The 16,408-nt window shown below is 35.9% G+C and overlaps 1 protein-coding gene across 2 annotated transcripts in view; it reads right to left on the bottom strand.

The window, feature by feature from the left end:
- SHQ1 (SHQ1, H/ACA ribonucleoprotein assembly factor) overlaps positions 1-16,408 on the bottom strand; it is a 56,451-nt gene that overhangs the window by 19,929 nt on the left and 20,114 nt on the right. For both annotated transcript variants that reach the window (XM_085300057.1, XM_085300058.1), the window contains 3 exons: positions 15,368-15,421; positions 12,018-12,141; positions 4,649-4,769 (listed from right to left, as the gene is read on the bottom strand). In XM_085300057.1, coding sequence (XP_085156183.1) covers positions 4,649-4,769; positions 12,018-12,141; positions 15,368-15,421 — 299 coding nt within the window. The remainder of the gene's footprint in view (positions 1-4,648; positions 4,770-12,017; positions 12,142-15,367; positions 15,422-16,408) is intronic.

Below are 16,408 nucleotides of genomic sequence, written 5' to 3'. Positions count from 1 at the left end.
AAAAAAAAAAAAAAAAAAAAAAAAAAAAAAAAAAGTAATAAACAATTTTAAGCTTCTTTTTTTTCTTCTTGCAATGGAACAGATTATAAATAAAAAGGTGAAGTGGTAAATTAAAAATATTTGAAAAGTAGTGACAATGAATAATATAATACACATTACAGGAGATCAAATGTCATTCTCTTACATTTCTCCTCATATCCGTGAAACCTTAATTAGTGTATCGCCATAAAACTATGCATAAAAAAAGCACAGTAACTCCCAGAAAACTGCCAGGAACCCTAACAGCTCCATCTCCAGTTCAAGAAAGCAGAAAACATACAATTACTAATATCAAAGTAATAAATGCTTAAGACAAAACACATATTTAAACATTAGGAAATATATGTTAAATTGGCATGTTCTCAATTGCTCTGTTTTGTGGAGGGATGCAGAACAGTATGCACTTAATCATCTGCCTGGACAACAGCTCAAAGGCAATTGTTCAGCCTTCTACCTATCCACGACCATTACGGGCAGCAGCCGTCACCTGGCTGAGCTATGCAAAGGCACACGTGTACAACAGCGGCCAACAGAAAGCAATGTGAACAGCGGCTGGAGCAAAGGGGAATACAAAGGACTGGAGGGAGACATCAGGCTACGCAAAGGATCTCAGCATGGTCAACATCAGCAAGTAAACCTCTGAGACTTCCACAAAGGACAGAACTCCTATGGGGTTCACATACTGAACTGGTGGACTCTCCTTCAGCAGAAGAGAAAAAGCTCTTTTGCAGTCACTTCTCTCCCTACAAACCCACACCTAGATTCCTCCAGTCTTAGCAGTTCATCTGCAGCCATCAGACAGCCAGTGGCTTCCCTACAGCTCTTCTCTCTTCMCTTCCTTTTGCCCTTTGCATGAGAAGTAAAGGGCTTATAATACAAATACAGTTATAAAYGCACCTTGGAGAGGCTGCTACATGCATCATAGCAGTTTGGAAAAGCTCTGACTTAAAGGGAAAAAAACGGACAAATTAAATTTAATTTTATTATGGAAATGAAAGTAATAACAGAAGTGACAGCAGGGAGGATGATAAGCTCACTTTGCAGCGAGATCAAATGAAGTGATGACATGCCATGATGACCTCAGGGGTTAAAGATGCAATTTTCCATCTGGCTGCATCTGGCTTTTCAACAGAAATGTTGACACCACCTGCTGAGATTTACTTCGAGCTGCCTCCACAGGTCTTTGTCTAGTTTTTGTTACCCACGTTAACATTTCTTTTTCCCTCTTTTCTGATAAGTTTAGCTGAGCAATACACTCCCTTTCTTCAAAACCCTGTCTACAGTTCATATTAGTTTCCAAAATAGACCAAATAAGTAATAGTAACATCACAAGCAGCTCAAAAAGAGACACTAGAAAACTGCAAGTAGTAAAACTAGCCTTAATATTACAAATATGAAGATTAAACTKAAGTTACACTTGCTAATATCTTGTGTTATCTAAGACTTTTAGAAATCTACTTTTTTCTTAGCAACAGTTACCTAAATGAAAKGCATTTATTCAAAAGAATCCTTAAAATTAAAGAACTAGACTGTACTCATCAAATCCAATTGACTATTAGCCACCTGCACCTGTTTTATTCAGCAGCTTTATTGTTTCCAATTTCAGATACACTGTTCTTATATCATCTTCTGCCAGCCCAGTGACACATTCACTTATTCATCCAATTTAGCCACAGCCAAATGATGATCTCAAAACAAATCTGTAATCAGCTATTGACAYACTGTTGGCTGTATGGTTTCTGCTTCCAAATCCCATATTCAAGGGTTAGTAACTTCCAGTTATTAACTACTGTTCCTCTCCTGGAGGCTTAATCTCTTACTAGCATTTGATACACTTCCTACATTTTTGCCCATGCCAACTCCCTTTCCTTTTTAAACCTACAGATCCCAGCCTTCTCTCTGCCAGCCTAGGCAAGTTAAGAAGCTTTTTTCCAGCTGYTTCTGAAACGTCCAGATTCTTCACTAAAAATAAAAACCCACAARCTAATTCAACTAAGAAAAGCAAGGAGGATCCAACCTTCATTAGGAGCTGGTTACATAATGGTACATGCATGCATGTGCCTGCAAAGCCAAACAACCCATCCTTCACAGATTTTGAGAGTGCCCTAGGACTAAAGCTATGAAAGGAGAGAGAAAAACAGAGACAAAGAAGGTTAATGAAGCYTGCACTGAGCAAGGAACAGTTAAGCAACGAACAGAGCCAAAACCACCTGTAAATACCTTTCTCTGCCAAAACTCGTTCCCACAAAGGCAATCACTATCACCTTCTCCAAGAAGGAAACAGGTACCACCCTCCCATCAAGATGTGTCATTCACCCGACAGAAGTGAGAACACTTGTTCTCAACAGAACAATCACCAACCACTTCCAAGTCTGTTAAGGTATTTTCTGAACTACAAAGAACTTAATATACATTGAAGGGAACTATTAGAGAAAAAATAAAGTATTCCTATTCACTTAGCACATGTTTAACTTCAAGTACATGGTTCACTACCAAACTGAACAGGAACGACTTAAGCCTATGGTTAAATGCTTTCCTGATTCAAAACCTAAAAATAGGAGAYGCTTTCTGCAGTTCCTCTTTCTCTTGTTCTCCTAATGACAGACAACTATTGTGCCATGTCATTATGACAACAAGATAGCTTAATTACCCTCTTTCCAGAGGCTGTCAGTTCTGCTTAACTTGTATCTAATGTATGCATCTGGAATGGAAGTAAATGTGTTAATGTTTCAGTCATTTACATCTACCATACATTTTCCTCTGCTGTATTTAAAGCAAGTCTTGGTTTCTGTAACTGGTGTGCCAGACATTATACTCACTGATACGGGCAGCAGTGATATTCTTTTATGACTCATTTTTTTTCCCCAAGAAAGATGCATGGAATAACTTTCTCCTTCATTTACTGTACTTTTTCAACTTAACTTAAGCCTGAATACGAATTTCTCCACACCTGTACTTAAGGTGTTAGGTGAGAGCCCTCCCTCAAAGAACAAAAGTCTAGAATGAACTGGTTGTTTCTCTGAGCAGGTTTCATGAATGAAAAGCTGTAGTTGCTTTAGGACTTCTTGTGCATTTTTAACCTGTAAGAATATAATCATTTTAAAAATATAAAGAATAAGAATCAACATGACCTAGGAGTCAAATCTTAAACACGCTTCCATTTTTTTTTCAATCACTCAAAAGTTTAGAGATAAGTTGGCTCAATTCTCTTCCATATTTCCCCTTCTGGTCAAGTTTCCTCCATATCCCTCCATCGCTTCTTGTGCATTATGCATTCAGAAGTTTTTTTACTCAGAAACCTCTTGTTAAATTGCGAACTGAACCACAAAGACTATTTTTAACAATTGTTTTATGAGTCTATATGTTGCTATATTATCAAACATGGCAATATCACTTTTCTATTTATATCAGGAAGGCCTTGCTCTTTAAAGAGCAATTTTAACATTCAGGCATAACATTTTGCTGCCATGACCACCTCACGGTTTTCTGAAGCTACTGAAAAACTTATGCAAGTGTCTCACATTTCAGTAGGTTTTAGGCTGCAAAATTTTATAGGAAAAGGTAGAGGACAAAGCAAACCCTTACAAACTTAATACCCATTTGGGGGAAAAAGGAAGAAAAAAAGTAGAACAAATTCACAGAACCTGTACCTAATCAGCTGGGTTCTCTGCAACAAGCAGGAAGGTCTATATTATTTCTTAGATTAGTACATGCATTTCACACACACTTATGGGTAGCATGACTGACAAATCTGACATGAAAAACAAAGTTAGTAAGATTTGAACATGCAGCTTTCTTTGTTCATTTAATTCATTTTTCATTGTTTTCCTACACATATTTTTGTTTAAGTGACTGAAGCATGCCATTACTCTAATCAGTCTGGTTGCAAACTTCCCAAGACACAGGGCTCTTGAAGTTAAGCAAAGCCACACCGGCTCTATTAAAAGAGCACAGGTAGGACACAGAAGTGGTGAAGTGTAAGGACTTAGTTTAGAAGTGGCAGAGTCACTGTTTCCTCTCAACAGAGGTAGAAGCCCAAGCTTATCACCAGRGAGAGTGAGCTGGCAAGCAACTGCAGGAGCAACAGTAGACAGATAGGCATGACACTTATTCTGGTGGTATAATCAATTGGTACAACTGCTACAGCCCATAAATCAACTGCTTCACACAGATGTAAATTGTTTGCAGGTGCCTCTGACTTGAATTAAAAGTTGTTGATTCAACCTTGAATTGGAAGTTGTCCCCAGCTTTTTTCTAAATGTTACCTAAGTCTGTAAAATCATTTCTGTTCCTAGGACACATTGCAGTAGAATGAATATTCCCATAAAGTTGTTCACTCTCCCCCCTCTACAAAAAAGATCAATATACAAACGACAATTCATAATTTTATCTAAAAAGCARTTCTCCCCCTCTCCAGTGATGCTACTGTGTAAATAAAATATAATATCTTATGCTATATAAATAGTTGGACAGCCAAGTTTGTGAAATGAAAAGACTAAACACATTTCCATTTATTGGATACCGCATTTTTTTTTGATTTACTGACACGTATTCATAGATAAAATACACTAAAAACTTTCCTCATATCAATAATCAATTAAGAACTTACTTGATTTTTTGAATCCAGATGCAATAGTCTGTAATGAAGAGATCATTAAGGATGTAGGAAGGATCAGTCTCCCTAAAAATCTTGTGAATGTCCAGCAGACACTTCAGAACAGCAGCTTTTCCTGGAAATAGATTTTGATTTTTGTAATTCATTAGAAATAATAGCTAATCTTTATCACTTTCTTATCCTTCAGGTTAATCATTATTTACAATGATCTTGTAACTTCAAGTTGATTCACAGCCTCAGAAGAATCCTGCAAGCCTCCCGCATGCCCTCTGTGTAAAAGAAAAGCTGTAACTCCATATGCCTACACAAACACCCATGCTGCAAAAACACAAGGTTGGAAACACACAGTCCACAACCGCATAGGAGGAGACACAGCAAATGCGTACGCTAATGTAAGCGATACCACTCCTTAATATGTAAATATCACCTTAAATTTAGCGGATCACTTCCTACCACTGTTTGTTACAGAATAATTGGGCAAGTTGAGCTCCCAGAAAGAAAAGCTCACTTCAGGTTTAAATAAGCCAAATTTTACATGCTGTTGATAAATGCAGTGAAAGATCAAACTGAGTGTTTTCTCATTCCACAACCACAAACTGTTCTGTAGTCAGTTTAGTTTTCTTCATATACAATCTTTCTTCAYATACAATATCTTACAAAGAAAAGTCATTAGAAAAGCTTCTCATTARCTGGCATCTCCTCACTTAATTTTCTAATTGAAGTTACTAAAGGGTTAAGTGCTGGAACACATACAAAAAACCCACTGTTAAACAGGAAAAAAAAAAATCAAATAAAAACAGCCACTACTGCAAATGGAATCTAATAACCTCCTCCCAAGAGACTGGCTCCTCCAAGGCTATGAAACCTGAACATGGATGAAGTTACATTTTATAGATAAAAAAAAAAAAGAAAGTGAGAGAGCGAGAGAGATCAGAACTCCCCCTGCTGTTCAAGCACAAGATTTTTTTGTTTGTTTGTTTGTTTAAGTACTTAAATACTGAAAAACTATAGATAGAGAGAATGCAACTGAAAGTGTATGGAAGATGGCAATAAGGAGAAAGAATCTAGACAGTATAAGGCAATGGCAAACAGAACTGAAAAATACTGATCTGAAAGAGAAGCAGTTGAACAGAAGTTGAGAAGGAACACAAATGAAAACAAACTTCCATGTACAACTGATGAATTTCTAGATTCTGTGACCATCAATACTTCCAAGCTAAGTCAGACTATTCTGACTACAAAGCATGCTCTTCTAAAAAGCAGTGATATGTGTAATTAACATTTTGTTAAATTTTTTGGTTCTACCTATCAAGCTCCTAGCCAGAACCATTTACAACATCTACTGCTGCTACTCACCTGCCAAGTAACAATATAACATTAATTCTCAATAGAAAGTAGTCTCTCTTCATAAATTAAAATTTTAGATTGCGGTTGTTTCATGGGGTTCTAATCAGAGAAGCTGCAATTACAATTTCTGCTTTCAGAATGGACATTTTTTAAAATGCCATTTATAAATAAGAACTCCTTACGCAAAGCTGCATCAAGCAGCCARCCACAGGAATTAAAAACAAGCACCAAGTAACAAATGCTATTTAAGCCTTAATGGAGAGTGTTCCATAAAACACAGATGATTCTTAACCAATTTCTGTGAAATTCTAAATTGCAAGTTTAGAATCTGGAGATCTACTTCAGTCCGTAGCAGACATCTGGTCCTGGCTTTCCAGCTGCAAGGCTGCAGTTCTGTAGGCAGCAGCAGTACTACTCACACCAGCTGAAGTACGCTTTGTCGCATCTCCACCCCCAGCTTTTCCACAGACCGTTCCTCTACAGTTCTTTGTGATGGGCCAGCACAGGTATTTGTGAAACCACATAGTGAACTGGATCAGAGAACTGAAGCTGAAGGATGAACAAGCTGGGGGCTTTTTTGGCAGTCATGTCAGTCATGTCACTGAAAKGTCGTCTGTTAAAGCAAAACTTAAGTGTGTGTTAGTTTTAAACCTCATCTCYTTTGTAATCCCCAAATTCTCATTTTTAAAAAACAACTGTAAGACTCAAGTTAAGAAAGCCATAGAACAGACAGCGAAGATGCACCAAGTATAACCAATTTCAGTTTCTCCACGTAGCATAGAGTCAAGCATTCTCATGTAAAGGGGCAATAAATGTTTAAAGAGTATGCACAAGAAACTTCYGGTGATAATTTCAGGAAAATAAGTGATTTACTTTAAAGTCAGTTTTGCTTGTTTTCTGTATTTATATTTTAACAAGTCAAACAAATAAAATGACATACTCAATTCACTTCAAGCTCTGCAAATGAAAACATGACTCTAAACATACCTACCTCACATTATGAGGTAGGTATCTCTGTTACACTGATCAATAAATATACTGCTTTTTATGTACAGATACTATTTTCTGATTATTTAAAAAACAACTAGTTATAATTAAAAGTATGCATAAGACGACTTTTTGTAAGAGGACCAAAAATATTTATTTTCTAAGTTACTAAAATTTTAAGATTTAGAGCACGGAAGTAGATGACTAAGACTCCAACACACTCTCTTTAACTTTTGGTATAAGGATCTGCTTTAGATGTAAAGGAGCAAAACAACTAATTTGAAAGTATACTTTAAGATAGGATATCAGAACTAAATACTAACCCACTGTTTTTCTGAAACAAAAAAATTTCTGCCGTTGGGGAGAGGATAAGTTGCATCTCCAGCGAAAAATAAGCACGGCGGCTCAGCACATAAAGCAAAAGTCAGAGCATATGTCTGCAGAACACTGGATTCTGCTGGAGTTCATTGCTATGACAGCTGGCAGAGGACAGCCCACAACTTTAATTATACACACTTTCAGAAATCCATTCCTCTTTCCACAAATTAGTTCAGAAAAGGATACAATTCAACCCCAGCTTTTATATCTGTCATTTGATACAGTAACACACTGATCTGACACTATCATCAAATTATACTGGCATTCATATTGAGAATTTGGAAATAAAGGAAATTAACAAATCTCATCATTTTACATTGTTTTTTCACAGAGACTTCTATATATTTTCCACCTGTTTGCAAGAAGCAGGAGTATTTATCTAGAGAAATAAGCTTAACTTTACTGTCCCTCATTAAAAAAAGATTTAAGATTTAATGAAATTGAATATAGTAGAATTTGTCACCACTCCCCCATACTTTCAGCAATACCTAGTCAGACTGCGACATAATCTAATCCCAAAACTACTTAAATGCAGAAAGAAACACTTGCCATACTTTCACAGCAATCACCACAATGAATATAAATTAATGTTARTCTCACTAAAGAGTCAAATATGAATTCGTTTTTCATGTTAATACAATTTTTGTTCCTCTTTAAAGCTTTTACATCTTCCAGTATTCTTACTGGTATTTAAAAATATTTTGCAATAATGTGTTTTACAATTTGATGGCAAGCTCAGTCAGTCAACCACCTTCCTATGAATCCTTCTGGGGGTCTATAAAAGTAAACCAAAACAACCAGAGTCAGCACCCTGTTTTAAAAATAAAGAACTCTTACCACAAAGTAAAGAACCCTTAGCAGCATAAGCACAATCTGCAAATCCATTTCTTTTAAAGATGCACTCCCCCTCCCCTTTGATTAGCTAGACATGTAATATATCTGTTTTGTACTCTTTTCCCAATAGTTTGGTAGTTGATTATTTAAGGAATTCTGTGCTTTCACACCATAGATCCCATAATGGCACAGGTTAATTTAGGGCACAAAACCCAGAATTATCAGTCAATACTATTATTACTCATATCATTGCTCTGCTAACTTTCTAATGCCCCTCCCAACAGGTTAATGTCAACRTGAAGAAATTAACGTGTTTTTGCCCATTCCCCAGGCAGCACCCAGATTATCGTGGCTGATACAGAAGATGGTGCCTTCTTTTCTCCTAATAAGTATTCCAATTGAAACAGRCATGCACTCCCTTTCTTGAGGCTTGCATGTGCTATTCCAGCATCTTGAAGATCCACTGGCAGTTCTGCCAACGCAGCCAGTCACACCATCCTGCACTAGTTTCCCAGGCAACCAGCACAGCCACAGACACGCACAGAATGCAGCTGAATGAAACCAGACCTACTGCATTTTTTAACTTATTCAAGTGCTTGTAAACCATTAGGTATTAAGATGCTAGAAGATGTAAACAGCTCAGTGACTACATGATATAAGCCTACCTCCTCTCGGTACTTTGGACCAGACTAACAGGAGTGCTCTGCCCTTCTTACAAACATTTTGAACTACTCCAGGTCTTACAAGACTTACTGTTCAGTGGCTTAAAGGAGAGWGAACTGACACCTTATACACACAAGCATACAATGCATTTTATATACACAGGCCCACACACTTTTCCCATCAATAAGCTGATATCATTAAGAGTAGAGTTCCTCACTGGGTACTGGTTAAATTCAAGGCATTTGTATCAGCTAACAGCAGACAACCTGGAACTGTGTTATAAAGAGAAAAATGAGGATTACAAATGCCATTATAGTGACATCAGGATAAATTAGATTATGCAAACTATTCTTGGTTTCTTTAYGAGGGTTTTGTTGTCTTAGATAAGTAACTGTACTCCTACAAAAACGCACATATATGCACATACATGTGTACATACCAGCACCCTGTATATATTAAACATGTAGTGTTTCACTTGTACTCTTTTTGTCCTCCAAAATTCATGCATTTTCCCCCCATTCACTTATCACTGGGTACCATAAAAACACCAGAAGTTTTTCTAAACAAATAAAYAATAGGAAACAAAACTTAAATGTTAGAATTTACAAGCAAAGTCTGCTCTTGTTTTGGTTATTGACACACACTGTACATCATATTATGGAGGAAAAGTTTTCCTTGTTAAAATAATTTCTTTACTATAGATCAACATTGGAAGAAATTCTGTAGATGAAGCTATGTTCCTGTCTTTCAGTTCTCTTTCAAGACTACAGAGAGCATATTGCTATGAGAAAGCTTTGAAACAGAAAARCATTTTATATGTATTGTTTACACCACAGGTGAATTCCAAAAATAYAGAATAAGAGAATCTATCTAAATAAAGTTGAATTTCTGTTAAAGTTTTATGGCTGTAATTTTTATGCATATCACTGAGGTCAGAAGAACTACAGCCAGCCAATCTCCTGTCCCAGTACAGGATTATTTAGCATACCTAAACTAGTCCTCTAGAGAGGATCAGGGCTTCGCTGTTGGGTACAGAGAGCCGTGCAGCCCTCACGGTTTGGGAGAGGKTAACAAGGCAAGAGCTGCAGCCACATGTCCAAAGCAGGAAGATAGAGAAGGGAAATGGATACAGAAAAGTTACTCTAGATGTCATCTCTCACACCAAACTTCCAAATACTTTTGTTGGGTCAAATGTTCATTCTGTAATACCATTTTTGCAGCATAAAATTAAAAGCATATAGCATATCCTGATGTACTATCCACTTAAATAAATCTAAAAGGCTGACAGAACTACATGATTTCACTTTTATTACCAGAATTTTGTTTCTGCACTTGTGAAAAGTAGCATAAGCCCAGTGGAGATAACAGCACATATTTTCCCCCTGAAACTTCACTGACTGTTACAACAAATGGTATTTTCAGCCATCAATACTTTAATACAGTAGGACAGAGTAGCATTTCAATTTCTGTTTATTTTCTGATTTCCAACTCACCAATATTGAAAATAAACTATTAAGCACTGCTTCTCAGTGTTTCTTCTGTTAGAAAAAAGTTCAACACCAAGGATTTTTTTTTTCTGAAAGTAGTAACTCACAATAAATAGCAAACTTAAAAGTAACTTTGACAGCACAACTGAAGCTGAAACAACCATAGTTCCAAACTTTTGTATGCTATGTGAAAGCAGTCTGAGATAAACTGGGAATGCAGAATGCAGCTGCTGAAAGATTTATTAACAGCCATTAAGATGATGACAGCTCCACTCCTGAACATGAAATAAAAAGCTACAAATATGCACTTTAGTTGCTTTTTTTTTATTCTTCAGCTTTAAATAAAGAAAAATTGTCAGTGTGGTAGAACTAAGATAAMATACACAAGGCAGAGATTTTGAACCTTGCTCCTATGACAGAGCAATGATATAGAAAGTCAGTGATGCAAAACAAATTATTTTGATGCTTTCCATTTGTGGAACTTATTTCAGGACTTTACGGGCCACTGATAAAACTGAGTTATACAAACTTAAGTTTCACTCATTGTACTGCTCTAAAGAGCTCTCATCAATCCTTTCGTAAGTATTGGCTTCCCTTAGATCCTAAGCCACAATCTCACAGCAAATCAGGATTTATATTCTCCTGGACTTACAAGATAGTCACTTCAACCATTTCTCACTTAATCCTACCAAAAACAGTAACTGTCTGCCTGTGAGCCACAAAACTRCCCCTTGCCTTCCAAACAGTTCCTTAACGTATGTGATTCCATATGGCAATCCTAAAATAGCACACAAAGGAACAGTTGAGGTATTAAGAGAGTTAGATGTCCAATACAATTTACACATGAAAAATATAACTAATGGATTGCTTCAAGTCAGGAAAAAAAACAGAAGTTTTAAACTTCCCTTCTGTCAAAATCCTAACAAGAATGACAATGGCTAAATTAAAAGAATAATTCTTCGAAAGGTTAAGGCTATGGAGGAAAGCTGCCCAGATTTGGGGGCATACGTATGTGTTCCAGAAAAAGATTCCAAAATCAAGACGAGCAGAACTTAACCAGATAGAACAGTCGAAACAACTGCAGAAGATGCTTTAAAAACAGAAGCAAACAAAAAACCCTACCACTCACACACATACATAACCTTAAATAGAGGCAAACTATGGAAGCTAAAAGAGATTGGAAGCATTTTTGATAACAGGCTTCAGTTACATAATTAAGGAGCACACAGAGAACTACAGAAGTCACAGGACTCCTACTATACCTCTAAATATGTCACCATGCTTTGAAATATAACAAATGTATTGGAAACAAAAATTAAATTTATTTAAAGGGGCCTAATACAATTATAGTATCTAACCTRCCGTAACAAAAGCATCATTAAAATGTTCTTTTCCAATGGAAAATCTCTTTACAGAGAGACAAATACAGTATAAACAAGAATACATTAGAAACCAACAACATGCAAACACATATATTTAGCTAAACTCTGGAGACCTTTCCCCTAAGGGCTTTATAAATCATGGGTGGACTATCTCCATTTATTAAGATAAAGGATCTGATTAAAGCTTCTTCTAAAGATGAGACGTTCACATTTTCTCTTTTGTATGGACTCTCTGAATTACAATGCAACACTTAAGGTATCATTTTCAATTCCTAAAAAACTTACCTAGTTGCAGTATCTTGACTGCATCATCAATGGCACGTGTCACTAATCTGAAATGTCTGTACAGGGGATAGCACAAAACTCTTCTTCCAAAAGATACCAAGACATCATGAATACTAGTGAAACTCTATGTACCAAAAAAAAAAAAAAAAAAAAAAAAAAAAAAAAAAAAAAAAAAAAAAAAAAAAAAAAAAAAAAAAAAAAAAAAAAAAAGAAAGAAAGAAAGAAAGAAAGAACAAACCTGAATTAGTGTGTGCTATTGTGATAGGAAAAGAAGTATTTATTTATTTAGGAAAAGTCATAATAGCATAGATTGAAAAGGGCTTTTCATATAATATATCTAAAACCTGTATTTCAATAGATTTGAAAATCAACATGCAAATGTTAAACAGAAACAAGACGCTGCATATTTAGCTTATATTGGACTTTTGTTRTCCTGCCATGCATTTTTAGTGGTTTTGAATTAAAAAAGGAATATAGCGAACATTAGAATAAAACATCTAACTCAAGACTCTGCTATTCTTTAGAGCAGAGCAATGAATTACATCTGCCCCATATTATTATATATATTAAAGGGAAGCTATAAAAAGTCTTTTAAGAATAAATAAAAATTAAAAACATATGATATTAACAGAATACATGTGTATGTATAAGATCTTTAAAAATGATACATGACTGCCTTTCATGGACATTGCAGATATTTGAGACAGGGATAAATATATCTCCCTAGGGAAAGCAGTTCATTGTCCTCCTTTATGAGCGAGGAGGACCTCAGATTTACTCCAGCCAGAGGCACCAGTGAATTAAAGACTCTCTTAAGAGACTGATTTACTTTCCAGTATTCACTTTTCAAAAGATAAAATATTCCATTTATGAAATAGGTGTTTTTATTTTAATACATTCTGAATTCTCAATTCATTAAAACTAATAAAAAAAGCTTTATTGAAAAACAGCATTTTTTTCCACATTGCATGACTACCTCAACCCATTTTTCATTTTAAATAGATTATTGATGTTTTAATCACTTATATTTTGTTATCTAATAATTAGAGTCTAAGGTGTGCATGCCACGTACAGCAAAATGGCAGTCAGTTCAAACAAACCACAGCTGAGGCAGTTTTGTTTACAGATTGATGAAAACACCCGCCTCTACATGGTTTATATAACAGATATAGTTATTAACAGCTTGGTGCCAGGAGACTGATTTTTCTGGGTGTGAAGTATACTGTTGGCAGAATCTGTGCCAAGAGCTGCTACGTTATAGGATAAGCACACACAGAAAACTCCTTCACTACGTCAGGATATGGATCTGAAAAACTCAAGAGTGAAARCAATCACTGCATTTTAACTGCACTCCTCCATGACTTGCTGCTGCAGAACATTCAACCAGAAATAAGTAAAAAATTAACTAATTTATAAAACTGGTTTCAACAGAACAAATTCTTATTATGAATATACAACTTTCACCACCACTGGAAACACTTGCATTTGTAGGGTTGGACCCAAAATCCTGTTACAAATACTTGATCCTGTGAACCGCAACATGGCTCAGTAACTTAAGGAATGAGAGAGGAAGAGTCCTTTCTAGTTTCCCGTCATCGTAAGAAATAATGATCTACTGGCCAGGTTAAGTTTATTCCAATCTCAAGTGTGTAATAGCTTCATTACAAAGGCTTATGTGCTTCTCAGTAAACAATTTGAAAGTGCACAGAGGAAAAAAAGGTATTCCGTTTCTTCACTTTATTCTATGTCGGTTTCAAAGGGCTAGCAGTAACAACTATGGATGCAATAACAACCCTGAGAAGAAATGGAGGGAGGGGGTAAAGGAATGTGTGTATCCATTGACTGACTCGGCAAGAAACCTGAAACAAGCATTTAGGGTTGTGATAGATCACACAGTCATTAGGGCTCTAACGACACGGCAATTTTACAATTACAGAACAGGAGTATTTTTTCCTAAAAGGATATGGAATTCAGCATTTCCATGATATGGGAAATAAAGCAGTCATTCAGTTCAAAACCTCTTCTGGGCTTCCCAGCTCTTGAGCAGCTGGAGAAGAAGCCAGAAAGCATCTGATTTCCAGCCTAGAAGAAAAGGGAGAAAAAAAAAAAAAAAAAAAANGCAGAATGGTGATCTAGGAGGTCTGGAGAAAAGCTTAGCAGTAAAACCCCCAGAAGTGGGCAATAAACTTCTTTACTGAAACCTGCCATCTTCAAAAGTCATTATTAAAACATGCATCTGAAGTAGCACTTAAAGGACACTAAGTCCACTAGGTCCCACTGAACAATACCTAACACTAAGAATTACAATTTCTGCTTGYTATGCATGTTTATGGATCACTAGCTTTGCAAATCATATTGACTTCTGTTAACRTATCTGACATTCAGTATCTGTATTTTCTGTTAAAATCTCTTCAAGATGAGAGCTTCTCACAGAAGAATGTGTTTTTCGTTCATACATCTAAAATTTGTTTTCAACTTATCAACTGACTCAGATTTTTTTCATCATTATGGAAGTGTGTGATACCAGAGTTTTTATGTAAAAAAAACTTTGTGTTTGTTCTTTCTTCCACCCTTCTTGCACCAAAATTTCTTCCTTTGATAGAAGTTGCAGTCTGACCAACTAATTCAAAAAAAAAAAAGTCAGAAACCTATACCTAGCAACAGTGATCAAGAAAACATGAAGATGGAACTGCAGAACAGCTTTAAAACAGCATGTGTTCAACATATACTGTATTTGATGTTTGAAGGTACGAGAACCTCAACAGAACAGAAAAACAACTATATTCATCGTTTCTAAAACCAGCTGTCAAACAAAGCCCCTTGCCAGTTTTTATATTACTTTGCTGTTCAAAAACAACTATTTTAACATGCTTTAGCTAGTTAAATGGGATGGCATTCATGACTTCCACTCAAAGACATAGAAGGTTCTATCAGTATTTTTTTTACTCTAGGTATGCAGATGCATATGCACACTTCAGAGGTATGTGAGGTGTAAACACAGTTACTTCCTACATAAAGGACAGGACTCATGAATGAAACCCAGTAGCTAAGGATAGTGTGTAGATAAGCAACTTTTAGGCAGTGCCTGTCCTTAGCTTTTCAASAATGAGCCAGAACAAGGTCCAGCACCAAGAAAGATGCACCAAAGGTCATATTCTAGCCTCTTGGAGCCAGTTGGAGCTGGGAACCCAAAGGTCCTGATCAATTTTTCATAGTATTTATTGAATATATGACAAACACTTAATTAAATCTTCAATACTGAAAGAGCAACCTTTCAACAAAAGCAACATGCAATTCCAAGAATAAGTAATAAAGCAAATATACAATGCAGTACTTAAGTTTTAACTTACRTCCAGCCAGCACAATGTTGCACTCAGTTTCCTGACATTCCAAGATGATTCAACCTGATTTTAAGGCAGGAAAACATAAAACAAGTATTATCTTATTCAATGTTCAAGAATGCTGGAAAACTATTTAAGATAACGTTCTGGCAGTAATTTATGTGCATATGAAACAGTAATTATATTACATGCATTGAAATGGCSACAGGACAGCATTAAAATGATACTGTAATGCAGTATGTTAAAAAATAAAATGTGTTTCCATACTAGGGATATCTAGCCTAAGCACAAAGCCTTTAAAATAGAAAGCCAATCACAGGAAAAACTGTATTAGAAAAATTCCATCCCTCAATACACTTTTCACCAAGCAAGAAAAGCTTGAATTTGCCTAGTGAATCAATAGTTCAAGCTAAAATGCCTTGTTTTGTGAAAACAGCTCAAGACTTTTGGCTTTCAGAGAAGGTACTAAAGCCAGCAGTGCATGTAAAACATCATTATTCTTAAAATGTGACAGATTCATAGGATTTGTGAGGTAGTGTGGTCTAGTGGGATGATTAGGGCTAAAAGCCAGGAAGCCCTGATCTATAATCCTGGCTCTAATAAAGATTTGTGCAGCCTGAAAGTCTTGGTTTTCCTATTAAAAAAGCAATGTATTTTCCACATACACTATAAGGCTATTGCAAGGATCAATAACAATTTGGTACATAAGGATCCTCACATATTTGTGGTTCTGTGCAGCACATTAACAATATGAAGCAATACAACAACAGTCCTATGATTGTTCTGTTGAATAGGCAGGTTCTATTCTGCCTGCAATTCCAAAATCCATGTCTCAAAATTCAGTCTAAGGAAAGAATGGTTTTGATTATCTGATTCAATATTTGATTAAAARCATGGAGAAAACATCCATAGTTATGCTGTCTTATGAAAGAGACAGGCAAACATGAGAAAACTGAAAAAAAAAAAAATCTGGCTTAAAGCTCGCTTCCCTCCCGCTCTTGATGCGCTGTGAAAAAGCAAACTGATTTCTCTTTTCTTTTTTCCTTTTTT

The sequence above is a fragment of the Rhea americana genome, unplaced genomic scaffold, assembly GCF_003343005.1.
Source record: "Rhea americana isolate MKP2758 unplaced genomic scaffold, rheAme1 scaffold_16, whole genome shotgun sequence".
Taxonomy (NCBI): domain Eukaryota; kingdom Metazoa; phylum Chordata; class Aves; order Rheiformes; family Rheidae; genus Rhea; species Rhea americana.
The sequence above is the reverse complement of the archived record's forward strand: the minus strand, read 5'-3'. Positions and strand labels throughout refer to the sequence as shown.